The 27,046-nt window shown below is 42.1% G+C and overlaps 1 protein-coding gene across 6 annotated transcripts in view; it reads right to left on the bottom strand.

Moving 5' to 3' along the window:
• GSG1L (GSG1 like) overlaps positions 1 to 27,046 on the bottom strand; it is a 97,508-nt gene that overhangs the window by 43,412 nt on the left and 27,050 nt on the right. For 3 of the 6 annotated variants that reach the window (XR_003990907.1, XM_030482408.1, XM_030482409.1), the window contains exons 3-6: positions 22,455 to 22,607; positions 18,186 to 18,297; positions 13,304 to 13,471; positions 7,594 to 7,661 (exon numbers count right to left, since the gene is read on the bottom strand). Coding sequence is in view for 4 of the 6 variants with exons in the window: in XM_030482408.1 (XP_030338268.1) it covers positions 7,594 to 7,661; positions 13,304 to 13,471; positions 18,186 to 18,297; positions 22,455 to 22,607 (501 nt within the window). In the remaining 2 variants the exon portion in view is untranslated. Of the gene's footprint in view, positions 1 to 137; positions 741 to 6,942; positions 7,027 to 7,593; positions 7,662 to 13,303; positions 13,472 to 18,185; positions 18,298 to 22,454; positions 22,608 to 27,046 lie in introns of those variants that run through there. The other 3 variants (XM_030482407.1, XR_003990906.1, XM_030482406.1) reach the window with 3 other exon arrangements.

Here is a 27,046-nt window from a genome sequence, read left to right as displayed (position 1 = left end):
GGTAGTTACTGGTTAAAAAGCCACTGGGAGCATCTAAATCGTAAAAGATATTTATTTTTTTATGGGGGGCTCTTAATGACCTTATGCCAGGTTGAGTCATTGGAGGACTTAAACCTGTGTATGGTCTGGATACATACCTTTCATGACCAGGATCTTCCAGATCTGATTCAAAACCCTTTCCTGTATTCTTTAATCCAGTTTTAGAATAGCCAGGAGACTGGGAACTATCTTCAGGAGTCATTGCTGGAGGCCTTGTGCTTTTCCTGGTTGGGGTCAGTGTGTGATCTGATGCTGAAGCTTGTACGTTTTGTGCTGTGTGAGGACAAAAGGTATAGAAGGAAGCTGCATTGATCCCTGGACTGACTGGAGAAGAGTCAGAGTATTGCTGTGGCTTGGCTGAGCTGGGTGTTACACTGAGCCTGGGGCTGGCTGGGCAAGATGCTGGAATAGTCCTTGCTCCGAGTGGGCTGGGACACGATATTGCTAAATGTTTATCTCTTTGCTCAAATGGTTGAGGGTTTGGTGGTTCTCCTGGGGCCAATCTAGTGATGGAGGTAATGTCCAGCAGGGTTTGATCCTGAACCATGGAGATCTGGCTGGTTGGTTCTGATGAAAGTGAAGAGCTGCTTGATGTGACGCTGGAAGAGTTTGACGTAGCGAATGGGGGTATTTTCTGAGCATTATGGTCACTCCTGTTCCTCTGCGTGCTAGTGACATTTAGAGCTGGGTGTTGTGAAGCCCTAAAGAAAGACAAACACACACTTTGTCCTCTGGACTGGGCTGAAGGTTTGTAAGACATTTTTAGGCCTATTTCAGGACAATTTTAAGCCTGTTTCCCACAACTGCATTTCCCCATAGGCTGTTTTGCTTCTCATGTCTGTGTAAAACCCTCTGCTTCTCATGAACAAGAAAAAAGTGCTTGAGAATAAGGCACATAAATTCAGGACCAGTTCCTCCCTCGTGCCATCTAAGCAGCTATTATCAGTGTGATAATCACTGGCATATCAGTGTTCTTCCCAGAAGTCATACAGCTCTGCAAGAACCAGGGATTTGGTGCTGGGGAAGGACAGGAAAGGGAAGAAAGCTACTGGCATATTGACTGTGACAAATTCCAGTAAGAATGCAAAAGGATAAAACCTGGCTTGCAAGTTGCCACAACACCTGCCCTCGATCATTCCTGAAAAGTGTGAAGACCTGCCTTCACTTTGGACCCACATACTTTAGTCTCCTGATAGCTCCGCACAGTCACCCAATGTATTAGGGGATGAATAAACAGGCAAAATAAAAACAGAAGGGCAGCACAGGATGACATCAGCGTTCCTGTGGTGACATTGTAGGACATTTCTTTTATATAGCTTGGTATGTAAAGGACTTTTCTTCCCCTCCCTCCCCCAAGCTGTAGACTGTGTACAGGCAGAGAAGATACCAATGTTTTTTTTTCTATGGCTAAATTTTACTTAGTTTGGCAAGAGAGAAAGATGTACCTCTGTAGACTGGAATTGTGCTGATGGGTAGCAAATGCAGCTAGAAATGCCTTGACCTTGAAGGGGAACACAAACATATCGACTGTGCAGATCATGATTCAGGATTTCTAACAGCCAAAGGACATGACAAACTTCTGTAGCAATAGCAGTGACCAACTGAGTCTTCTTGTGCATCTGGTATATTCATACTTCTTTTGAGGAAGACAGCAGAAAATCCTGGTCTGGATGGCATATATGAGATCCAGTGAATGAAGTCCTCTCCTGTTAGTACCAGTGGCTAAATTAGCTACATACTCACTTCTCTAGCTCCCTGCACCTTTCTCAATGTTTGATGCAATTAAATGCCAAATTTTTAAGGTCCAAAAGAGCATGCCTCACACCTATTAGCATCAATAGGGTTAATTCAGGCCTTTGCTAGATCACAGCATAATTATCAGGTTTAAATCAAATTTAGATATCTGCTAATTGGAAAAGTAGACAGTAACAGAGCTACTGCATAAAAACAGAGCCAAAAAAGAAGCATTAAATGAGTTATATAAAAGGCAGGAGAGAAAAGAAGGAACACACAGGTCAGAGGGAGCACCCTTCTCCATAAGTGCCTTGCTTTCATAAACTGGCTGAACTGGGGTGGGAGATGAGAATTTCCAACTAGATATAAGGAAAAGCTTTTTCATCCTGAGGGTGTTCACTGGGACAGAGGCCAAGAGAGGTATTGGGATCTCCATCCTTAGAGGTATTCAGGACTTAGCTGGACAAGGAACTAAGCAGCCCGATCCAGCCTGGTCTAAATGACATGCTGTGAGCAAAAGGCCTTGTCCACCCATGTTATTCTGTGATTCAGTGGAGAAGTGGGCTGTGCGAACGAGGGTAGCCTGGAGCTGGGCATCTTTGTTGTGTTGCCTTTGTAAATTGAGTTGCTGGTTCTCAGTCTCTCCCGAATGCAAGGAATGATGGCTTGTAGCGTGTTTGGTTGTGCTATGGAGGTGGTCAGAAAGCTGGAATTTGGCACAGGTGAAGCTGGTTGTTCATTTCTTGCCAGAGAGACTCAGAAGCCTGGTAAACGTGTGAGGATCAAGAACCAGAGCTTCTGGTCGAAGGAGTGCATCCCCATACCCCAGGGAGCAGGCAGATGGGAGGAGAGCTGTCTGTTGGTGCATAGGCTACTCTGGGACTGAGAGGAGGAGTGGAAAAGTGGGATCTTCCAGCACAAAGGACACAAAATTGCTGGTTACTTAAATCAGAGCTGAATTGCAGGCATTCCTTAATCTTCACTACAAAACCCCACATTCAGGAAATACTTTTTGCTGTAGCAAAGTATAAGAAACCTACTCTGACAAAAGCAAACCCAATTTTAAGGCAACTAAAATAAAAATGCATATTGTAACTTTTTTTCTTTCTTAAAAATATATGTATTTATCCTCAAATATCTCACAGTGTAAAACTATCTGAATGTTAACTGAGCTAATTCCTGCCTACATTCTGGGAGGGGTAATATAATATGCACTGTAACTGAAAGGCTCCTTGGGTCCATATACAGTCTGAAACATTCCATGTCTTTAGCAGTATTGGACCCAGCTGGCTTTTTTTGGGTTTTGGGGTTTTTGTGGTTTTTTGTTCTGTGTTTGGGTTTGTTGGTTTGGGGTTTTTTTTTTTTTCATAAATTCAGGATTAGCTATAGGAGATGGAACATTTATTGAAAGATACAATTTGGAAGAGTGACAGAGAACATGTTTTGTAACTAATTTCACTGAAATTTATATGATACATTTCCAATTCACCTGTGCACTGGAGGAAACAAAAAAAATATTATAAACTAACACTTTATTTTGCTTTCCTTTCCCACCCTTGAATTTTCACTGTCTGCAATGCTAAACATGGGACTGCGTTTACTTTTATCCTCATGCTGATCTCAGAAGCAGAGGAACTGGTTGCTTAAGAAGCAATCTGAAGCTTGTAAATGTGAAATGTCAGTCTGGATTTTAGCAGAGGTAAATGAGGACAGAGCTGAGACCTGTAACTTTGGGCTTTCCTAGTGGTCAAGGGGTTGCCTCAAGACAGGAATGAAATTCCCATTGCTTTCAATATAGCAAGGCTGGATCTTAGATCTGTAACCATGGTGCTCCATCAGAGGGGATTTTTTTCCACCTGTTTCTATGTAGTGAATCACTATGAACTGCATAAATTACAGGAAGAATTGCAAGACTTGGAGTTGAAATCAATGCTGACATGAAATAGGAAGGTGATTGCAGCTGTCAGGTACCTCCACAAGGAGAAACCTTGACTCAACTTTGAGCGACACTTCAAATGCATCAAGCCCTTGTTGTCTGCCTTCTTCCAGCCCTGTGCTGCTCAGCATATAAAGCATGTTCCCTGTTGTCAGAGTGACCTTGTCTGCCGTCTGTGCCTTGCCCTCTCCAGCTGAGCTTGTGCAACAGAGTCTTTGTAGCACTGAATTTGAAGACGTTTGAAAGTTGCATGCAAATACAGCACCACTTCTGTGGCACTTGCAACCAAGAAAAAACAGTGGATATTCTTTTTTTATGAATCATTTCCACCATGTTTTAAAACTAGAGTTCTTCTGATGATCTCATCTGAATAGAAGAAAATGACAATATGCTTTTCAGTGAAGCACTGAGGGGCTGACTGAATAAATCTTACTGTAGACAGCCAGGGGTGGGAGGATAGTAGAAGAGCTGTGGGATGGACCCAGGGGAAATGCCTGCAGGGTGATGATATGAGAATAAAATTACTTTTTTCAAGGCCTCCTCTTTGTCAGGTGACCCTCCTAAATTGCCCACACTGCCAAAACAGTGACTATATTATTTTTTTAATGCTGAATTAATTTTGAATATTCTTTCAGTTTTCTACAAGAAAAGCTGGTATCCTGGACCCTGGGTTTATCTGCCCCAAATAGCAACTAAGGCTGTTAGCCACACACAGTCAGAACATGCTGTTTCCTGCTCAGCTCTTGGCTCTTCTGAGCTACCCATCCTCTCCTTAGCTTTGCCACTATACCTGTCCTTCCTCGTCCTTTATGACAGCTCTCCCACCTCTCTTTTGGCCCTCATTCTACACCTATCATCCATACCTCTCCCATCTGCCCTGTGGGTCCCAGGCACATTGATCTAAGCAGCAGACTCATTATATTAATGCCAAGTGGTGGGAGAAGACTGGAGGAGAGGGTGGAAGTGGCATGGACATACAGATGTCTGAAATCAGGAGCAATTGCTATCTGGAGCCTAATAACAGTGAGCATTTCTTGGTAATAAATAACTGTGCAACAACAACAATACCCTGCTATGAAACTTCGCCTTCTATCATTTTTGTGTACTGCACAACCAGTGCATTGGGATGCCCCAGCCCTCCATTTCTGAGTGAAAAAGTTGAGACCTCAAAGGTCAAAAATGACAGCCAATAGAGTATTAAGAGTATTTAGAGCTTTGCAATGGCAATGCTAAATTTGGTATGAACAAAACATGACTGGGGATATCAGATATATAGGGGCCAGCACCATATATTTGCACAGGAAGGCAGCTTGGTGAAAGCAGAGGATGCCAATATACAGCTAGAGTTCCCTGATGCTGTTCTTAGCCTAGCTCAGGCAAGTTTAAACCCTGTTAAAGTAAAATTATAGTGTAATATTGGACATTAAATTGTTTAATATAGAATTATCAGGACTGAATATTGCATTGCCCCGATCAAGACTCTTCTGGAATCAAGCTTCTGATGAAATTTATAATTTAAGGCCACTTCTCAAAATGGATAGCTTAGTCTCACCAACAGAGGAACCCGAGATCCTGTCCTGGTCCTGGCCTGGCATAAGGCGCTTTGTGCTACCTGTGCTTTCACAGTGCTCCTGGGCTACTCGCAATCCTTTAATATCCTCTCTTCTGAAATCACCTGGCCAGTTGGTGTTTGTCTTGTATGATTGCTCAGTCTTCTTTTATTTGAAGTTTTTACTCTTTCACTCTACAGCAGCACTCCCCAAAAATCCTTGCCTCTCAACAAGGACCCAATGCCCTGTTTTGTCTTTGTGGAAGGATAGAAAAAATCATGATGTCTGAGGGTGAGTGAATAGTCCTTACATGCTGTTTGGTTCAAACTAAAACAGCCTCAGGGCATTTCTAAATGAGGGCAGCTGACAAGTCCTCCAGGGAATGCTGGTTGAAGTGAGCAGCGGGAATAACTTCTGGTAATACATCCACGTGTCCTACTGGTACAGGACCACCTCTGTGTGAAGAGTTCAGCAAGAGCTCAAATGATCTGCTGGCATTTACTCTGCTATTGGAAGGCAGGTGGTGAGTTGACCAAGCAATGGCGAGGACTTGGGCTGTCCTAGGTGATGCACCCTCTTCTTTCACACAAGCAGGCCCCTGAATAACCAAAGGGCCAGTGTAACCTTTGTGGCTGCTCTGACTTCATGTCGTTGTCTTGCCATTAACAGTTCTTTGCTGGCCATGAGCCCATTGCATATGTAATGTGACAAGAAGACTGGGAGTTTATGAAGCTAGAAACAACATTAAAGAGAAGCCTCTGATCAAGGACAGGACAGTTACGGCTTGATGGGCTTCTTCCAGGAAGGAGACTTCCATCTGAAGGTTGTGAGGCTTTGTGCCATCCTGAGCAGCTTTAATTAATGTGTTTTCCTCCCTAACAAACATAAATAATGAAGATTCTGATGCTTGATCTGGATTCATAAGTAAACTGTGAACTGAGAGCAGAACTTCACTCATGTCACTTTATTAATATTGATCTGATTTCATTACAGTAGGTAACTGATGTGAAGCTGACACTGATGTAATATTGAAGAATGGCCACTGTTCTTTATCCTGATACCAGACTTCTCATTTGCAGTTTGCTTTTACAGAGCTGTCAGCACACCTATGGAGGTAAGCTATATGTCCTTTAAATTGAAGTACTGGGACAGGGCTGGGCATAGGATCAATAAGGCCTTGTTTCTATTCCTTGGAACACTTAATGTCAAGAATAGTTATTTGTTCTTTGAAACAAAGACCTTTGGACAGTCTTCATAATTAAATAAGCACATTTGAGCACTAGCCAGTAGCTTGGCAGGTAGGGAATTTTCTTGGGAAATATGACCCATATGAATTTTGTGCTAACAGACATTTTCAGGCCTGTGAAGGATGTGGATCTACCTGTGGAAATGTCCACAACTGACATGGCATTTTCAAGGAGCAGGAGTTACCAAGTGAGCTGATGACAAACCAAGCTGGAGACCAATTCTAGCACTATCATGCCTGTAGGGAGACCACCTGCAGTGACGTGGGACTGGAGAGCTGTTCCAGCAGGTCTGATGAGGGATCAGGACCCTCAATTATTAGGGTTATGAACACCAAGCTTCCATAAGTACATGGCTGAGATGTGCATCTCAGCAAGACAGAGGCAGCAAAATGCTATGAGGTTTCCAAATTTTAATAGCGCAGAGACAGCAAGTCACCTTCCCAAGTCTCCCTCCTGCTGAATGAAGAATCACTTGCTTTCTTTGCACGGAAATAGATGCATGAAACTGCACACATCTTTCCTGGAGAGTAAAGGAAAAGTATAGTATTCAGAGCAGGGCAGGAGCCATGCTCCAATACTGCTCCGTACATTGAACCACTGATTCCATAGCTTAAAGTAAGAATTTTTGCAAATGCTGAATAAAAGCATAGCAATTTTCTGAATAAGTGCAAGAAATGGCATTAATTATACTAACATTATTGTCTACCAAAGCTGCTTTCAATCATTTTTATATTCAATAGCATGCATCATCATGAATTGGTGATAAATATAGATGAATAAAAGGTAGTGATAATGAAAGTTATACAGGTGTAAATTAGAACATATTTTTAAACTACTATGAAGTCACAGCTTCTTGAGATAACATAAAATTATAGGATATGTGCACATTCTAAAGTGAATCCTGGAAAATTTTGTACTGTTCATATGCTAGTTGATTATCATTTGGGCAACACTGTCTGGGAAGGTTACAAAACCTCCATTTCCATAGCTCCCTACTGCAAACCTTATTCTTAGCCCCAAGGAGCCAGTGTGGGGATGGTACAAGCCATTGCGTATCATTGGACATATTCAAGCCATGGTCACTTACTATTTGGGGAGCAGCTATGGAGGCACTGTAACCTCAGGTCCCCAGCCTCAGCCCTCTCCTCCTCAGTCCTGGAAAAGAGAATATAGAAGTAGCACCTTTAACAGAAACAAAGGCTGCTTCCAAATGTACAGAAATGGAAGGGTCAAAATCAGTAAGAGTACAACATACCTGGGCTCCTCCATCTATAGCCAGCCAGGCCCATTATGGAGATTGTAACGGTCTCACGAAGGACTCTGTTCCATTGGCTTTGCCCCTCTCAAGGGAAAGCTCATTTAAAGAGGCCATGGGGAATAGAAATGAGGGGCTCAGGGCTGCATCTCTCCCACTCTTTTACTCTTCAGGATGAATCTAAGTGTTGGGAACTAACAGTATTGTACAGTACATGTGTGTTGGAAGTGGGTATGTTGCTAGTGCTACACCATTTAAATGCCAGTCCGTGTAATTTTCCAGAAGGAACAGGTCTGCAGATAAACCTTCATGTGTTGCAGAATAAAGTACAGAATAAATCCAAGGCAGAATGTTACACTTATCCTTGTGTGCTAATGAAAGGTAAATAGATTGGAAACTCTTATTGATGTTCGTATGAAAAGATGCTGACTCTGTAAATGGGAGGATCAGTAGCTTAAAACCTGTTTAGATATCTAGGTGACCAAGGAGGAAATCAGAGCAAAAGGTTGGCATGTCTTTGGAGAGTATTGATATGATCTGCACATCTTATATGAGCACAATGGAGTTAGAGAAAGCAAGCTGTGAGTAACATACAGTAGAGAAATGAAAAATAGCATATGTGAATGATGATTTGAAAAGTTCTAATTCTCATAGTCTTGGGAATAGTCCTAATTTATCCTCTCTGCAATAGCTCTGGTCCTGCCGTTTGTTTCAAGCTGCTCCTAGCACTTGAAAATTACATCTTCTATGCCTGCAGAGACTTTTTGTCTGCACTGGTGTCAATGGCAGTTTGAACACAGTTCACTCTAGAATTTCGCCAGTAGCATCTGCCTGATGTTGGGTTGGTTTTGCAGATCAGAGTAAGGGCTCATTCAGCAAGAAAAATGTTGTGAAATCAGCTGCAAAGCCACAATGGGTGTTGATGGACAGCTGCAAGTTGGCAAGTGCTGTGCTATGGACGAGTGAAGAGTGGAAGGCTGATTCTTCCAGATTTACTTGCTAAATTTATATGTTGGTTTAACAGCACCTGAGAAGTGAGATTTGCTTCACAGTTACCAAAAGGCTGGATATCATGCTAGAGACAGGGCTTTGCTGATCTCTTGGGTTCCCCACTGGTACCAGGGTGGGCTAACCTCCTTACCCCTGTCTGCAGTGCCTTTAGTTCCAATGGAATTCAACACTCCTTGCCTCAGGCAGCCTGATCAGGCACGGGCATATTTACAAAAGCTGCTACTCTTTCTCCTCTTGTCAATAATAAAAGAGGGCAGTGGGTAATTCAAGTTTCTTGTATCACTTCACTAACTGTTTATTCCTTGCTCAAGGCAGTGACTAGCTCTCCACGAGTTCACCTGGATTTGATTTCCACCCTTTCATCCCCTCTATCCCTGTCCCCAGGCTTCAATCCTCATGTACTCTTACCCAAGCTTCTACATTCCCCTGCTCCAGAACTTCCTCCCCTTAGCTACAACCATAGCTTATCAAACAGTATATGGAGAACAAAGAATCCCTGTCCCTTTGACTTATCTTGAAGGATCCCCAGAGCAAAGGAAGCAGAAAGGTATGTGGAGGGTTCCTCCACTGCTAGCTGGGGTAAACTGTAGACAATCTACCATGCTCAAGGTTATATGGGGCAAGAGTATTCATAGGAAACAGAGCAGAAAGAGAAACTGAAAGGGAAGGGAGATACCTGTTATGAACTGGCACTTAATAAACTGAAAAAATAACAAAGATGAGCAAAAATTATAGACAAATGTTCAGTCAAAAGGAAAACCAGAGAAAAAGGGAGGGCAACCAATAGTAGGACAAAGACTGAAAGCTGACATATTACAGATAATTCTACTGATAATTTTATAGGACACTTAGTACATGAATAATACCTCCAAGCTTGTACCATCCACCTGTTCTACTTAGAGTTACTCTGAGGGCTATCATATCTTTTATATCTGAAGAGCTATAATCTTTTGATTTTCTGGTGTGAACTACAGAATCTGTGTTGTCTGGACTTTTCAAAGTACCTCATGACTGGGAAAGAAATAATTGTTGAATAGCACCATGAATCTTTGATTTTTCAGCAGCTCTTTAAATGTTTTCCCAGTGATGGAAACAGTGAGATGCTTAGTTGTTGAGACGCAAAGTCTGTGTCTTTGCAGTTGCAGGTAGTCAGAGAATTTAACTGTCTCTATATAGGCTGTGTGGACTTAGGGCTGGGAAACTCTATGCGCTGCTTAAAGTGGAGTCAAACCAGGCAGCATTTGAGGTGCACACATGTATTCATGTAGTTTTAAAGGTCTCTCCTATGTTATTCACAGCTGAGGCAGTTGTTAGGATGCAGAGATGGAGGTTAACAAGCAGCAGTAATGCAGGCTGTGTGAGGCTGACATGCAAGGAGGGGGGATAGGGTGAGCTGGTGGAGAAGGTGGGGGGTCAGGACAGCAAGCTGTGCATTGATGTGGCTTATTTGCTGCATCCCGTGCACTGGGTGGTGAACATGGTGCACACTTGTTGAGCTGGAGGCTCTCAAGGGAGCATTTCAGCTCTTCTGTCTAATGTGTCTTTTGTTATATGCAGTTACATGTGATTAAAATTAAGTGAAATACAATGATACAATGTTTGAGAAAGTACTTGCAAGGTTAGTAGTATTTTACTGTCAATGTTTTTCATAAAGCAAATTTCTTCTCTAGGAGCAGGGTCCTGGAGGAGAATATTCTAACAAAAATCTTTTGTCAGGCAAAATGGGGCTAACACTTTTCTTCCCTGTCACTTGGAAGTTAAACTGCAGCTGTTGGGAATAACGATAAAGATTTAACTTTTACTAGAAATATATTGGTCTAAGAAAACTGCCTATTGCATAAAGACTGTTCAACACAGAGGCTAGATGTGTGTGTACAGCAGGTGCTGGATGTGTGCTGAGGCAAAGGAACATGCAAAGAGGGTAGTGATATGTACAAAGTAACTGGAAGGAAGGCAGGCTGGAGGGTTTTATTTATGAGATATGAAAAGGAACACGGAGGTGTAGGAGTAGGAGGGAATGTGAAGTATCCCAGGGTATATGCACAGGAAGGAAAAAAATTAAGTTATTTTCTATTTGTGCTAAGAAGATCAGAGCTTGGGGAAGTTGTGTGCTTGCTGGGACTGCTGGCACCCACAGCATGTAACAACACTATGTTGCTAATTGGTGATCCCTGGACCCCCCCAGTCTCGGAGTATCCCCAGGTCACAGCAGTGAAGCCAATCATGAATACACTAAATAAAAGAAAAAAAAAAAAAAGGAAGGATGTAATGCTGCACAGCTTTAAATCTCTGGAATGATCCCATGGTAACACTGACTCTGGGCTTCTTATTATGTATTCAGATACAACAATTAAAATAATCTGATATAAAAAAAGAAAGTCATAATCATGAAGTTTGGGAACACCACATGCTTGAGCTGTGTTTGCCAAGTGCGTGTGGAGGGGCTTGGAGGATGTGGCCAACAAGTAAACTGTTCACACACATTCAAAATGAAGAGGGAAGCTGGAAGGACAGAACAAAATATGCAGTCCGGTCATAAAGCAAGTGGTAGAGACAAAGCACTGTCCTGTATACTGGTCAAGGTGGCTCTGACCAGTATAAAGAGCAGTCACAAGGAACAGGCTGTTCTGAATGCACATTGCCTAGTATGGAGCTTGTTTTGAATAATACATATAAAATAAGGGTTAAAACCCCATTGGTTTGTACTGGCCAAGGTGGGACTTGTCACTTGCCTTGGGCATATATGTGTTAAATACTCTGCTACCTGCATAGGTAAGTTCAAACCTTCCTTCCAAGAGACCTGAAAAAGCCTTGATGCTGCATTCTGCCTGTTGTCGTTCTTTGGAGCCCTTCACCTGTTAATCTAGTGTGTTGGGGTGAAGGTCTCTCAGATGACCAGTCCAACATGGATTGGATTGTGTGTTATGTGGTACTGATTTATATGTGTATAAAAATGGGGCATGTGTAATATGGTGAGTGCAAGAAGAATAAAAATCAAACCAGGCAATACCTGAGTGAGATAAAGAGGATTACTGTCCTCTCTGCCATTAATGTTTTTGCTATTTATTGTTCCAGTACTTTATCAAGTTTCCTTAGCATTTCCCAGTATAACTCAACATATTGTTGCTTACAGTTCTGCCTGTCTCTCATCTGCAATTCTCACTTTAGTAATCTGGTCGTCTGTTTTCCCTCACTGAATGTTGATTTCTCTTGCTGACCACTTCCTCTTCACTGTTTGGGTTTTTTTCTCACATATAGAATTTTTTAAAATTCACTGTCATCTCTAAATGCAAAATTAGGAAATCTGTGGTTGTTTGAATAATTTCTCTCATCCTTCCAGATTGCCTGAAAGGTAGAGTGAAAACTTTGAAGTTGGCAGAGGAATAACTGCAACAACAGAGTCTATTAGTTAAGGTTGGGTAACCAAAGCAAAGTATATAAGCATGGAAGTTCTCTAGTTCTTCCTGCTCAGGAGAGCTCCTCACTTCGCTACTGAAATGTCTGATCATTTCAAATCTTCTGTCTCCTTAGTGCTTCCCAACCATTCCCTTCCACCACTGAAAAACTGCCAAAATTGGTCATAAGAACAGGAATGAATCCTCTTTATGTTTTCTGTTCTGAAAATATCTTTACATTACTTCCAACAATAGGCTTTTGATGAGTATTCTCTGTACCTATCAGCTCCTCATTCTTTGAAGGTACCCCTACGGAGTCCATCACACCTTCCTGGCTGCGTGGGGTCAATATTTGTGTGTTGTTCACATTCTGCAATTTTAAGCAAAGCCTTAACCTTCTCATGAAAGAATGAAGGCAGCACGTATCTCAGTGCAGCCACATGGGCGAACTAAGAGTGCATGGGGCCAGCAGTGTGGTGGGTGGGCAATGTGCTGTGACAGGCAGAGTAAAGGAGTGTCTCTGGACCTTTGGGGCTTAGACAGGACTTAGAGTCCATTTAAGACCCTGGTAGCAGTGTGGGTGGCACTGTGTGGATATAAAGTATGGAGTATATTTGTGTGGAGGAGGTCAGGAGGATGGGTTGTGTGGAAGACTGGGATGGGTTTTAGGCGTGTGACTATGGAAAACGGCAACACCACAGTGGCCTAGTGGTGGCTGGAAAATGTTTTGGCAGGTGTTTGGATTATTGAGAGGTTCCTATTACACGTGTTATGAAAGGTTAGCTGTAACATGCTCATGTTGTTATATCCCCACAATTTTACCTTTCCAGAGAGGGAATATCAGCTTGCATTGGCAGCATAGTTTCTTATGAATTCCTATGAATCAGATGCATACTGTAAGACCTTGTCAGTCTTGTGTTTTAATGAGTATGTATGAAAAGGCAGGAACTGGGACATCACAAATTTTAAGAAAAAACAAATCAAGGAGGATCTTTTGTGTTTGTCTTTAACACACATCTTATCCAAGTATCTCAGAGGCTTCACCCACATGTGCTGAAATGGGTGAGAGCTTGGATTTTCTGAGACTGGCGGAGTCCATGAAAACCTCCACTGATTGAGCAACTGACTGCACTGACCTTTCTCTGAAGTACTTGATGGCTTCCTGGTCTAGGAAGTTCTGCTCTTCTCGAAAGCCCTGCTCAAAGATTTTGCGCTTGTGTCTGAACTCAATGACAGTCTTAGTGTAAGAGTTCAAGGTAGTAACGGAGGCCGCCATGCAGCAGGTGAAAGAGCCCCATGCCAGACTGTGAAGAGAGAAACCAGCAAACAGAGCTGGGTTAAGATAGCAGCTCATGGTATATTTCTGATGCCAAGAGACACACATACACAGGATGCTACTAGGCAGGTAAGTCACTGGTGACAAACCTGTTCTTCTCATCTTACCTCAAAGGACCTGTGGCAGGTGCTCAGGCATGCAGGCAGGATGCTGGGCTAGGGACTGGGTACAACTTTCGTCCCATGGAGAACTGTGTGGCAGAGTGCTAACATGAGCACTTGGTGCACTCTGACAGAAGAGTCCAATGCCTCTTGATTTCCCTTTGAAATGTTTCAGAGCCTCACAGACAAATGCTGAAATCTATAAACCAGTAATGAACTCCTGGAAGGAGTAATGCCCCAGAGAGCACATTTTTTGGACTAGTACAAGTTCTTCAGTATCCATGAGAGACTGACTCTGCACAACACTACTGCAGGGATGGTTTCTATTCCATTTTTTATGCCTTCATCAGGCTACTGTATTTCCTTCTTTCCTGGCTCATGGACATTTCTAGCATTCCTGGCCTATATCTGGTCTCTGAAAGCCTGACCATAATAGAAGACAGAACTTCCATCTTATCCAGAGATACAATCTGAGAGCAGTGCTCCAAGTGTGCAATCTTGTTCAGCCAGTGGCAGGATTCCTGCAAGTACCAACCAGGAGCACAGGAAAACAGAGGGAGAAGGAAAGTGGAGGAGAAAAAGTGACTGCCCCAGTGCCAGGCTGGAACAGCAGCACGTGTTGTTCTGGGTTTCCTGGCAAGGAGAGTTCAGCTGGGAGCTGCTCTGCTCCCTACTTGTGGACTGGGTTTCCCCTGGGTGCCTTCTGCCCTCCCTGCACATCTCTCCTCCAGCCTTTACCTCACTTATCTCAAGTTCAGATGTAGCTGGGGGGGAACTCATGGCCCCAAGAAGTTTATATACTATTTGAGCATGAAATGGGGCTACAGAAAAGGCACTGAATTCCTCCTTTTATCTGCAGAATTTATCTGCCTTCAGGCTCGCCCTGACTTTACATTCAGCCCATCACCTCCAGCCACATATAGTTTGCAGTGGCTTCCTAACTAACTTGGATTAACTTAATCATCTGTGTCAGCTACACACTTTACCTGCTCCTTGCTTTCACCTTTTTTTATGACCAAATTGAACGTTGATATAAATTATGCAGAACAGAAAGCATATAGCCACAGTAGCATTATCTTATAAATACACATTATCAACAGAGCCCTCAGCATGAGCTGTTTTCCCATTCTGCACAGGTTCTGCAGACAAGGAAACAGTTTCTTATTTCAAATTAGACAAAACTTGAAAAAGAACACATATTCATGAACTGAAAAATCTGGGGGAAAAAATGGTTCAAGTAAACAGAAATGGCACATTTCAATGATTTCAAAATTCAGTGCATAACAAGTCCTCTAGGGACTCCCATGGCAATGACGTGTGTGGAGGCAGCCCTTTCCTAGTCATTTTGGAACCTGTTTGCCAGATGCAATCAAATGAGAAGGAACACTGGAGCGACAAAATTCCCTTAGGTTTTCCACGGTTGGGTGGAGATGTGGAAAGAAAACTGGTGCTATATGTGAGTGTCCAGGCACAGGGAAGCCTGGCAAGTGTCTTCCTCCTACACAGAGTGTGTGGAAAAGCTCCAACAGCTCCAAATGTTTCCAGCTGGGCTCCTAAACAATATCAAGGAAGAAGCCAGCTGAAACCACATGCTTCACTGTGCCTGGTTGGTGCCTGGGGAATGACATACAGAGAAAAAATTCTCTTGAAAGTCTCTGATAATGTCTAATCATTGACTCAGAAATGCTGAAAGGTTTGGAGAAGGAAATACAGAAAGAAGACCCTCAGTGTGACCTAAGGTCTGGCATTTGGTAAATCATAATAATGAGACAGTTACCATTGATATTTTTGAGTTTTTCTGGACCTTGGTTAAATGTTATTTATTTTTAAGTGTCAAGAGTGGTTCTCCTACCTGTAAGAGTTACATCTGACCTTAGGCGAAGACCTGTTTAACAGCAATACCAGCTGTGTCCCAGTTGTGATGGGGCTGTACCTATTGTGCCTCTGGTAGCTGAGCTCAGGGCTGTGCTCTCAAGTTCCTCTGTGGCTCAAACATCTCAGGTTTGTGTATTTGTTTTCTTTCTAGGAAGGCTGAGTGTGAACATCTGCAGCTCCTCAGAGCCACTGAAACTCCCTGTCTGGAGAATCCTCTGGCTCACTCCTGGCTTGTGCCAGAGCACAGACCAACCTCCAGGTTTTGCCAATGGCTTGGGAATGCAGTAATATAACAGGTGCATTTTCAACCCTGGGACATCTGAGCGATCACAAGCAGCCCTTCTTCATTTTGGGGAGAGGGAATTTTATCATTCCTGTTCGATAGAGAGGAAATGGAGTCACAGAAAAAAAAAAATTTTCTCATCAGAAATTAGGAAACAAATGGTAGTCTAGATTTCCACTCATGCCCTTTGGCTCTTGGCCATGTGGAGAATGCTCCCTTGGGCCCACTTTTCAGTGGTGTTACAATTCTCTATGCTGTGATGGGTTGTCTGGTGGCATGCTGCAGCGGTACTTTTTAGAGAAGGTGGTGAATAATGCTGATGTTTGCACTGCTGGTTCAGGAGTATTTAAAGCTCATGCTTCAGGCCACCACCTGAACCCAGACGGAGCACAAGGAAACTCCTGCACATGCAGAGCTTCCAAACTCCACCAAATTTGGTGGGCATTTGTTTTAACCCTTCTTAAAGATGTTCAAGTCTGGGTGATGCCAGGGGAGGTTCTAGCTTTCTCTATTCAGAGTGGTGGTTCAGTGTTAGCTGGAAGGAAACTAATGTTTTTGCTGCATTTGACTTTCAGACCTTCCTTTGCCAGGTCTGCTACCAGTCACTGGCATGGCTTGAGGAACCCCATGGCCTTCCTCAGGGTGCTGAGCACCGTTGCAGGCTGAAAATACTGCTGCTGTTCATGCCTATCCCAGGGGAGATGTGACTGAGCTGAGGTTTGCACCTTGCCCAGCGTCCTGCATAGGCAAGTAGGTTGCCTTGGGAGGTATTAGGGGAGGAAGACAGATTTCCAAATCTGAGAAGCTGCTTTGTGACAGCAGTAGCTTGAGTGGAGCTCAGCTTTATCTAGGGTGAACCAACAGTCACTGCACGGAGTGAAGCTGACGTCCCACTTCAGGAGTATGGGAAGAGCTGAGGTTGCTCCCACATATTTCCCTGCTTATGGAATCTCCAGTGTCCTCCATAGTAAGGCCTAACCCAGGGTCAGACCCTAAATGGAAGCCTGCTGTGGCTATGGCTGGGTGGGCAGAGCTGCAGGCGGGGGATGCCACGTCAGCTCTGGGATAAAACTGTGGTTAGGAGAGCAGACAGTGCTGTGAGCTGCCATCCCTCGCAGGATGGGATGCTGGGCTCTGAACAGCTTGCTTGGAGTATGGGTAGGATGAGAGGGCCCAAGGAGGGCTCTTAATGCCCTACAGGACCCATGAGGCAAGGGGTTTCTTGTCTTGCACGAGATGAAGGAGAATAATCTAATGAGTGCTTTATCATGCTGGCCATTTAACAACATTCTGAATGTTGAGTATTGCAGTAAATTATAAAATAGATTACTGATGACAAATTAATAGAGAATGTGCCTTATTATTTAAATATAGTAATAATTATACAATCATTATGGCATAATTGTTATAAATGTTTATATAATATTATAAATATATGAATGCAGTATATTTACAAGTTCATCTTCATATGCAGTAAATACTCATTATTGAGACACAAAATAAGCTGTATATTAAATATAATGTGATTTATATTCTGTAACATGTTACTAAAATGTTAGTAACTCCTCCCGTGAAGCACAGCATAGTGAGGGGAGAAGGAAAGGCTGATAATTCCCTGCAGTGCTGTGCATAAGAAGTATTTGTACTTTTTTACTGGCATGAGCAAAAGTTGTTGTCTTTGCTTTGAGATGGAACAAAAATAAAATGTTATATTTAGAAATGAAAAAAAGAAAGTATTTTGCCTAGCCATCCAAAGAGGCTCATGCCTCTAGAGGGATGTGAATGTTGTTTGCAGGTATTTCTGTTCTCCACAGCCTCCGGTGCTCGTTAAGCTTCTTACAAACTTGCAAGCAATATAACACAGTTGACATATCTTGGCCAGATTAGTTTTATGTGTTTCTTATAAGATAAATGGGAAAGATAAAAAAAATTTAAAAACTCAGTCTCTAAAATCTCATGTCCATTTTCCTAAGCCTTCTCCCCATGATCCACAGGGAAGTAGCATGGTGCCAGGAGCACTATGCCTTCCTCTGCGGTTGTGTTAAAAGTTGCATTCTAAGGTTCAATTGACACATTAATTAAAAACAAAAACAGAAAAAAAAAAAAAGCTAAAAGTCTCTGAAATGCCATGGTAATTATGTACCTAAATTGAACTTTAATGAGAGTGCTCAATCTGTGCTGGTAATTGTGGGTGCTGTTTATTTACAAATGCTATGTACCTGCTGATATGCACAGCTGCTGCTGCACAGTCACTGATAACTGTCCTCTACACCTCAGCAATTGCACGGCCATGGTGGTTTTTTGCTCTTAGCATTTTGGCAGCTGGGAATGCATATGAATGTTTCTGAAAATTTGAGGTGATACGTACAATCTCCCAACAGACTGTTGGAAATGGAAAGATATTAACTGGTGGTGACACTTACCAGAAGGACCATCCATAGTCCCATGAATGGGGTCGCCAGTCCTCTGGTCCAAGGCTGACTGTCACTTGGAAAACTTGAGTATACATCATGTGTGCCACCATCCCCAAGAGACCTGAGAAGCAGAGATGATATTAGGAATTTCTGTGCTAATGTTTTTTATAATTCTTGAGATAGCTACTGCTGGAAGTGCTTTGAAAGCTCCAGAAGAGTCTTTGTTGTACTTTCATACCTCCTATTCTACTGTGGAGGAGGGAGTTGCATGGGCAGAGGAAAGGTGTGACTGAAAGCTCATTATTTTACATCGTACTGAATTCTCAATAAGAGAAGAGTTAAAGAAAGAAAATCGTTGAAGAAAATGTTGCACAATTAGCATCACCACCAACCTTGCTGCTGCAAAACAGGGGTATGCCACCCACAAGTTATCTCACTTAGCCCATTGCAGACAGGCCTCAGGTAAGAGAATAACGAGACAGGCTTCTGTAGGCAATGCAAGATTGAATGTGTTAATGCCAAACGATGATATTTTATCTGAACAGTTGCCAAGATTTATAAACTTGAACGCTTATAAAACACTTCGAAGTTACACAGGGAAGTTCAGTGAACTCAGTGTTCCTGATGATGTGTGGTAAGAGGACACGCTAGGAATAGTTTTGATGGTACAACATTGATGATGCTTGCTTTTGTATTTTGCTGAGATAACTATAGCTGGGTGAAGATTAGACACTCTACTCACCATGATGCTAAAGAATAGGGTTGTAGTTAAATCACAGGGTAGCCTGAGTTTGCCACTTAGCTGGCCAGCATGGTTCTTCAGCTTAAGCAGAAAAAAATGCCTGGACGTTACATTTAGACATCTCTTTGAGGAAAATCAAAGCCCACTTTTCAGGAAGTGGTGGCCAGAAGCAGCTCTGATGCTGGAGAATTTTTCTAACTATGATAATTTGGAGTGTGTGTGCTTTAGTACCTTGATAGTGCAGAATGATGCTCAGTTGAGCTCACAAAAAGCATGGGTTCAGGCAGTTAGCTAGAGTAGGGCAGGGTCATCATATCTCAGATAGACCTTGGACTTACAGATGTCAAAAACTCCCTTGTGGTATAACGGCAGTTCAGGGCACTTAGAAATACTGATGTTCTGCCATGGTGGGGTACAACGCAGTCCCATACGTTTCACTTTGCACCTTAACTCAAGTTGCCATTTACTGTTGTCTCTGACCATCTACTTTTTTCCACAGTTGCCCTTCCTCCATGTGGACGATCCTGGTTTTCCCTCCCCATACCCAAATTTTGGCTCTTTTTTCCCCCCTTACTTTCAGGGTCTAAAGCATTTCATTTGCCTCACCAGATGTGTTGATGATTCAGGGCAGTTCTGGGGGAGGGAAGATGAGGGCTGTCATGTTTGTGTCATAGGTATGTTAAGCAGGACCTTCAGCAAGATGAACATCATATTTGATACAGACAACTGCATAGGCTGAATTAAGATATTTTATTACAAGAAGCTGTGGTGATTTGCTGCTTCATGTTGGTGTGACACACTGCAAAGTTAGGAGGTGGAAAGAGCAATTCACAAGAGAAGAAATATTTCAGCAGGGTGGGCGGCCTAATGGGAGCACAGCAAACTGGTGCACACCTTGGTTGTTTCTGGCTATATTTAATTTCTAGAGTTCACTGGGAGCTTGCTGTACTTTTCAGTGGATTTTTCTCCAGCTACAGTTATTGCATTGATCTTAAAGTTTGGGGTTTGCTGTTCCTATAACTACTGTCAGTTATTTTTCAACCTTAATAAAATATTACAGACTGCCCTGAGATATGCCATAGTCACTCAGACCCATCGGGAAGTTTTACACAGGGAAAAGCTGATCTGTTCTGTCTATGCAAAACCTTAATGGGGTTTCAGCAATGTTCAAACCTTCTGCTGTGTAGGAGGCCAAGATGATGGTCCACTGATACAGCCGAGTGGAGGTCATCAGCAGGTCCTGCTATATGTAGCACAGGGACTACAGTGAAAACATGGCATTCATTGCTTTTTCTGCCTCAGGTGGGGAGGGTTGGGGGCAGACGTGTACCTGGCTGTGCTGTCAGTGGCATTATGCCATGTATAAGCTATAGCAAAACAATACAAGTCTTTAATTGTGCTGCTTCATGCACTTTTGGTTTGGTTTGTTCCTGATGCCACCCATTGGTTTGGTCTATTTTAGATTGGCTTTGCCAAGTTCACCATGGGGATATCCTATAGTACTTTTTTAATGGTCACATTTTGGATAAAATGAACTGCCTGTAACAAATCAACAAATGCTGTATTTACAAGATCATCTTTTCCTCCAAGTGGCTGCTTGAGGCTGGACAAAGAGGACAAAACGCCTGTATGCCCACCCACCAGGTCCAGGGCAACAGGTCTTGATAATATGGTGTGCTGGAGTGACGGGAGTGGATGAGAGTGCAGAAACACTGACTGTTTATTGCTGGCTTGAGATCATTTGCCTTGCAGAACAGAGCTGTTTCTAGGTGTCAGTAATGGGAGAGTTTAAGGAACTAAATTTGGAAAAGAGAAGATATTTTAAAGCATTTTTTTTTTTTAAAGCATTTTTTTTCTAAAAAAGGCATTATTTTTAAAAGCATTTTCTTTACCAAAAATATTATTCATGCAATATATCACATTAATTAAAAGGCTTTGTTATCAATATTACATGAGAGACATATGTAAGGTTTTCAATTTGTATAAGGTTAAGAGGGATACCAAAATTATGATGTTTTGGGGTTTTATTAATGACTCATAAGAGGTTAAGAAACAACAATAGGTGGCCACACTGGAAGGATAGTTTTTCCTCACCTTTAGATATTGAGCTATGAGGATATGAAGATCCCATTGCACTTTTAGGAGGAAATTCTAGCATGAATTTTGGAAGAGGTCTGTTGCTCCAAGGCAAAGTCCTCTTCGTTACCTAATTTCTATTAAGCTATGTCATTATAAATATGCTAAGTTTAAATAAAAATGCTCTTTTTCTTTCCTCTGGTATCTCTGTCCCTGAAAAGAAGAGCTAGCATTCTTTTAGAGTTTTGGGGTTTTTTGCTTCTTTTTCTAACCTTTTTCTCTGTAGAATTTTGAAGTTTGTATTTGGAACATCATGACAATGTACTTTTAAAAAGGGAAGGATAAAAATAAAAATAGAAAAATGTGTAGGAAAGAAAATTTCATAATTCTTACAAAACTTTAAAACTGTGATTAACGGTAAAGAGAAAGAGAACAGCATGGAAACAATTGCTCGAATGCTGAAGAATTCCACATAGTTTGATTTTGAAAATGAAACCAACTTTTTTAAAGATCCAAATTATATCCAAAGATGAAAAATATGCTTTGGCAGCTTTTACCAGAATTTTTTTTTTGTTCTCTCAGCTCTACATCAGATCTAAATTTTATACCACTACCAGTATTTCACAATTTGAAGGTACCCCTGAAGATACAAACTCCTTTACAGAATGTACTCTGCCAGTTATAATCTCTTTCAGCTTGAAATACAGCAGAATAAAATGCACTTTTATTGCAGAAATTCTTTCTTCCAGAGAAGTCCATGCAGAAGTGCTCACAAAAGCCAGCTGTGGCTGGTTGCCTGTATAAATCTGGGGAGGTGGAGTTTTTTGCCAGCAGAGACGTGAAGGGGCACTTAGTTACGTGGTTATGTTTGATAACTTCTTTCAGAGAAGTAAATTTCTCAAGTTCATATGATGAAGGGTTCCAAGTACAGACCAAGCATGAAAATAGGCTGAAACAGTTGTTCCGAGAGATGTATACATCCCCACATTACTATTGGGCTTGTTCCTATGTGTGATTACTACAACTCTTCATTCTCTATTTTCCTAATGAACAAGATTGGCTTCTTTCTTTGGTTTGAAGCATTAAATCTTCACCTACTTTCAGGATTGACATGGAAAAAAGAATTTTCAACACTATATGTTTTTTCATTTCCTATCGGATAATCAGTGTGATGATGCTAAAAAGGGAAGCTCAGGCTTTGGCCATGATAATGGCTGTGCAGGCTGGGGGAAGGCTAATTACTGCATTGCTGTTGTGAAATCAGGAAAATGTATTTTTGGTGACAAGAGGCACATTTATCATGCAGTCCTTGTTGCAGAGTAACAAATTATTATATTGAAAAATGCCGTAGCTAAATGAGGATGAGAGATTCTTGCAGCCCCTGGGTTTTATTCTTTCTAAGTTCTAGAGTTCTCTGTCATAGTGGCTCCTCAGGCAGAAAGAAAAGGGAAGGTTCATACCTGAAAGCACAGTGAAGACAGCAGCAAAGGCATTTAACTTGAGCCCATCTATCACACTGCTTGAATGAAAGAGCTCGAGGCACATAAGGCTGAATCCGACGACTAACAGCATGATGTATAACACCTCGGATACTACTGATAACCACAGGACACCTGTAATGCACAAGAGCAGCAACTGGTCATTTAGTTGGTAAACACTTTCAAGAGGTTAAAGTTTGTAAAAATTGATTAGGAAATCAGGAATATCTTGGAGTAATTGTGTATTCAAAGTTTAAATTTAGCAAACCACCACACAAACCCTGAAAAATAGAAAAAGTGGTGAATGAAGATGTGAACTGCGGCAGGGTGGTAAAGATACTGCAGAAACAGTAAGCTGTTGCTTAAGATCCCAGTTTGGCTAATGAACTTCTTTGGGTATATCTAGAACCTCTTGGCTCCTCTGACCCAAAGCATAGGACTAAATTTATTTTCCCTCCCTGTGTCATGGTTTAGATGAGCAGAATTTAACGATGGGGGTGGCATGTAATACCTTACAGGATATGGGCTGGTGGGAGATGAACAGGCTTGGATACCTCTTTTTTCATGACACTGTTCAAAGAAAATGTTTTCAGTCCAAGTTTTAAGATACTTATTATAGCATAGCATTGGGGCATGTTATTAGAAACTGTTTCACAGAAACTGGTGTCCTGCAGAATGGCTGTTCTGACTTGGGGTGTTTGGATCCACTGCACAGATCTCTGCTGTTGGGAGTAATAGAAAGACAGCCAGAATACAGGTGGGGTGGAGCCAGTTATTTATAACTCAGCTGAAGAGCTGCAGATACAAAATTTGGACTGCTTTCTGTTTTCTCAGCCCTTAGGTACAATCCCTCAGAGGAAGGGCAGAGTTGCCATGCCCTGTTTGTACTGCACATTCTGCAGGACTTTGAAGTTTTGCACAGGTAAGTGAGTCTGGCAGCATTTGGTAGTGGTTGGCTGAGACTGATTCATTCCCTGTAGATGTCACATTTGGAAATTTGAGCACAAAACCTCTAGCAGGATGTGCTGAGTCTTTTAAAGTCACCAAACCATGGAATAAATTTGAGAGGATGGGAACAGATTATAACATCAAGTCCCTGCCAAATTTCCAATCACTGTTTCAGCATGAGAATCTGCTAGAAATTCTTCTCTACATTTGCTAACCTGATTGCTAGAGAATTCACCTGGAAACAATGAGCAGTGATGGAAAATTTCAGCCTAAGCAGTTGAAACATGGAAAGTTAAGCATCTGAAGACAATGGCTTATATTAGAAAATGTTAGCTGTAACCATAGAGACTGCTACAGGCTTCACTTATATTAATACATTCTCTCTTCACTGTAAGAACATGTGTGATAATGCCTGTGGTGGAGCTTATCAAACCAGATATGCAGTCCCACTTCTGTCAAATATTGGAGTGTCCTCTTAGTGACCAGATTGATCCCAGCTCTCATTTTGTCTGGGAACTCATCTCTATAATTGCATCAAATTAATATGTACTATTTGTTGTTGCCACCATATCTGACCTTTTGAGGTTTTAAACAGTACTACAGAGATAGTAATAAATAAACCTCTTAATTTCTCACAGTGTCTGTATGTGTAGTATTGCATCAACAGCGTACAGCTGTTTACCTCACTCCTATTAGTCAATTTGGTATCAGGGCAACTGGCACACTTTTCCAAAAAGAACTATGAGTGAGAAACAGCAAGGGTGGTGTTCTCTTCAGCAGGATTAAGAAAGGATTTTACCTCATTTTATCACAAACAGAAGTTTCTATGACAAGAGAATGATGAAATGGTTTGAGTTGGAAAGAATTAGATTATGTAAACCTGCCCTATAAACTGAGGCAGCAGAGAGCCCTAATTAATGAGTTCCAATTCATAAATATTTCAGCCCAAACTTGAAAGAGTAATATACAACATATCTACCCAGATATTTACTGCTCTGTTTCAATTCTTGAGGATACTCACTGCTGATATCTACGTACAAGAGCAATGCTGTAGTAGTGATTGCAGCTCAAGACTGTGGTGTGGCTCTGTCCTCTACTTCCTTGGGTGAACAACTGGCTGAAGGGTCGGGCTCAGAGTTGTAGTCAAGGGGTAACATCAGGCTGGTGGCCAGTCACTAGTGGTGTTTCTCATGGCTCAATTTTAAGGTCAGTTCTCTTCAATGTTTTTATCAATGACCTGGTCACAGGAGTTGGGTGCATGCCAAGACGGTTTGCTGGTGATACTTAATTAGGAGGAGACATTTAGTCCCTCAAGAGTAGAGAGGCTTTAGAGAGAGATCTTGGTAGATTTGAATGCTGGGAAATCAGCAACCATATGAAATTTAAGAAGGAGAAATGTTGGCTTCTGCTCCTGGGACAGTGTAATCCTTGATGGATGTATAGATTGGGGAACATGAGGCTGAAGTGTAACCTTGCAGAAAGGGATCTGGGGGTTTGGTTAATTACTGGGGGGTTCAGTTGATGTACATCAGCTGTATACAAGTTTTATCTATCGCCCATCTATGAAACAGTGCTTGAAGCTGGATGCTGTAGACACAAGGGTAGCGTGCTTGCAAAATTACAGGAAGCTGAAGCACATGTCTACAAGGAAAGTTCCAGGTTAACGTCCAGAAGGCAAGTAAGGGGATACCACTAGAGTCAGTTTTGTGCACATTCAGAGTGACATACAAGTTAAGACAGAGAGAACTTCACCTTCTCATACTGTAGAAGAGAAGGTGAAGGTCTTGTTGTCTACAGCTGCCTCATGGAAGGATACAGATAACAGAGACACACTTTTAGAGTTGAACAGGGGTAGGACAAGACAAAATTTGGCCCTGAGCAGCTGGATCTGATGGACATACTTTCAGCAGGGGCTTGGACTCGAGTTTCCAGAGGCCCCTTCCGCCCTAAACCATTTTTTTAAGGGGCCCTGATTATATCTGGAAAGGAACTCTATGTCTAACTCTCATGTCTTATTTCATAGTGTATACTGAGTATCTGCTCTGTGACTTTTTAAAATGCGTTTAATGTAAGGAAAGTAAGTCACACATGGAGTGCTTGCATGGTTCTGAGTATGTACTGTCCTACCTGCTTTGATTTTTAATTTAATCTGAAATAATAACTTCCAGAAAGTGCAAGCTATATCTGGATTTTGCATCTTCCTGTGGCTGCCAGAAGCAGAACAGTTGATTCAGGTTATTAATTCAGGAGGCAGTGTCTTTCTGTTCTGTGCTGATGGTGAAGTGATCTCCCACAGCTCTTCTCTCAACATGAGATTCATGAGGCAGTCACTTGGCATCACTTACTTCCACTTAGAATCTCTTACAGCCTCCTGCCTGCAAAGTAGAGAGCTCCTTCTCTTGAGCAGACCTCAGTCATGCCAGGTGACAGGGAAGAAATTCTCCAGAGGATTTTTTTCTTTCTCTGTCTTCTCTGCTGTCACCTTTTCCGTCTGTCTTATTTCCCACCAGCCTGTGTCCTCTGCTCAAGGAGTTTGTCTGGCCTAACTTCGCTTTTGTGAAAAATCTTTGCTCCAGAGGAGTCACAACTTGGTTCATTTGGAGACTTCCACCCGGATGTCTTGTATCTGAGGGTCTGTATTCTTATAAATCACTGGCTTTCTCTCATCTTTTGGTCTTCGTCCCTTTTATGATTTTTAACTTGCCTGTTCATCAATCTCACTGTTACTTGTGCAGAGAATGTGCTGTGGGTCACAGATGGGATTGTTCTGAAGCTGGATACCACAGACTGTGAAGCTGTTCCTCGAGGTAGAGGGGTCACCACCTTCAGGACAATATCCTTGTGAAGAAAAGGCGCTGGAAGTCCAGGACCTGGGCTGAGCTGCTGACCTGGAACTTGAGGTGGCAAAGCTGGGCCTCACCGAAGAATTTCACAGACGTCAACTTACATTATAGGACTCCTACCTCAGAAGGAATGATATCACCCTCATCTCAAGGCAGACTGCACTCTATGATCACCGACTTTGCCTAAAATGAAAACATTGTCCTGCTGAAAGCACATGTTTTTCATCTGTGCTTCTGTCATTGTCCAGAGATTCTGATTTTGTAAGAAGATCAATAAATTAGTCAGGACACTACTGAACTTCTTTGTGTCTCTGAGCTATTCTTATTTCCTTAACAAGATACTGAGAAATCGTTTTCTCTGTGGAGTTCATGGTGAAAAGCATCTGTGCCACTTCCCTATAGACTTAGCCACTGCATCAGCATTGTTATATGCCAAGGAAATTAATTTTCCAGCAATCCCAAGTGAACATACTCTTCATTGTGAGTGAAAAGATAACTGTTACCCACATGATTGCTGAAATTTTAGGAACTCAAGTACATTATAAACCATCTGACAAGATCAGTCCCTTGCATTTCTGTCAGACAGTGGAGGGCAGCATCAACATTTTAAAAGAAGATTCATAGATACTGAATGCATTTCTGCAAAGCTGGTGATCATGTTAAGTACATCTGCCAGAGACAACGTGGTAACAAAAGGATGTTTCAGTTCTGAATGAATGAAACAAACTGATATGTTTTTGACACTGAGGTAAGGAAGCTTTACCTCAGCCTGCAATGAGTCTC

Source organism: Strigops habroptila, chromosome 4, assembly GCF_004027225.2.
Source record: "Strigops habroptila isolate Jane chromosome 4, bStrHab1.2.pri, whole genome shotgun sequence".
NCBI lineage: Eukaryota > Metazoa > Chordata > Aves > Psittaciformes > Psittacidae > Strigops > Strigops habroptila.
Note: the sequence above shows the minus strand (reverse complement) of the source record. Positions and strands in the feature narration are given on the sequence as shown.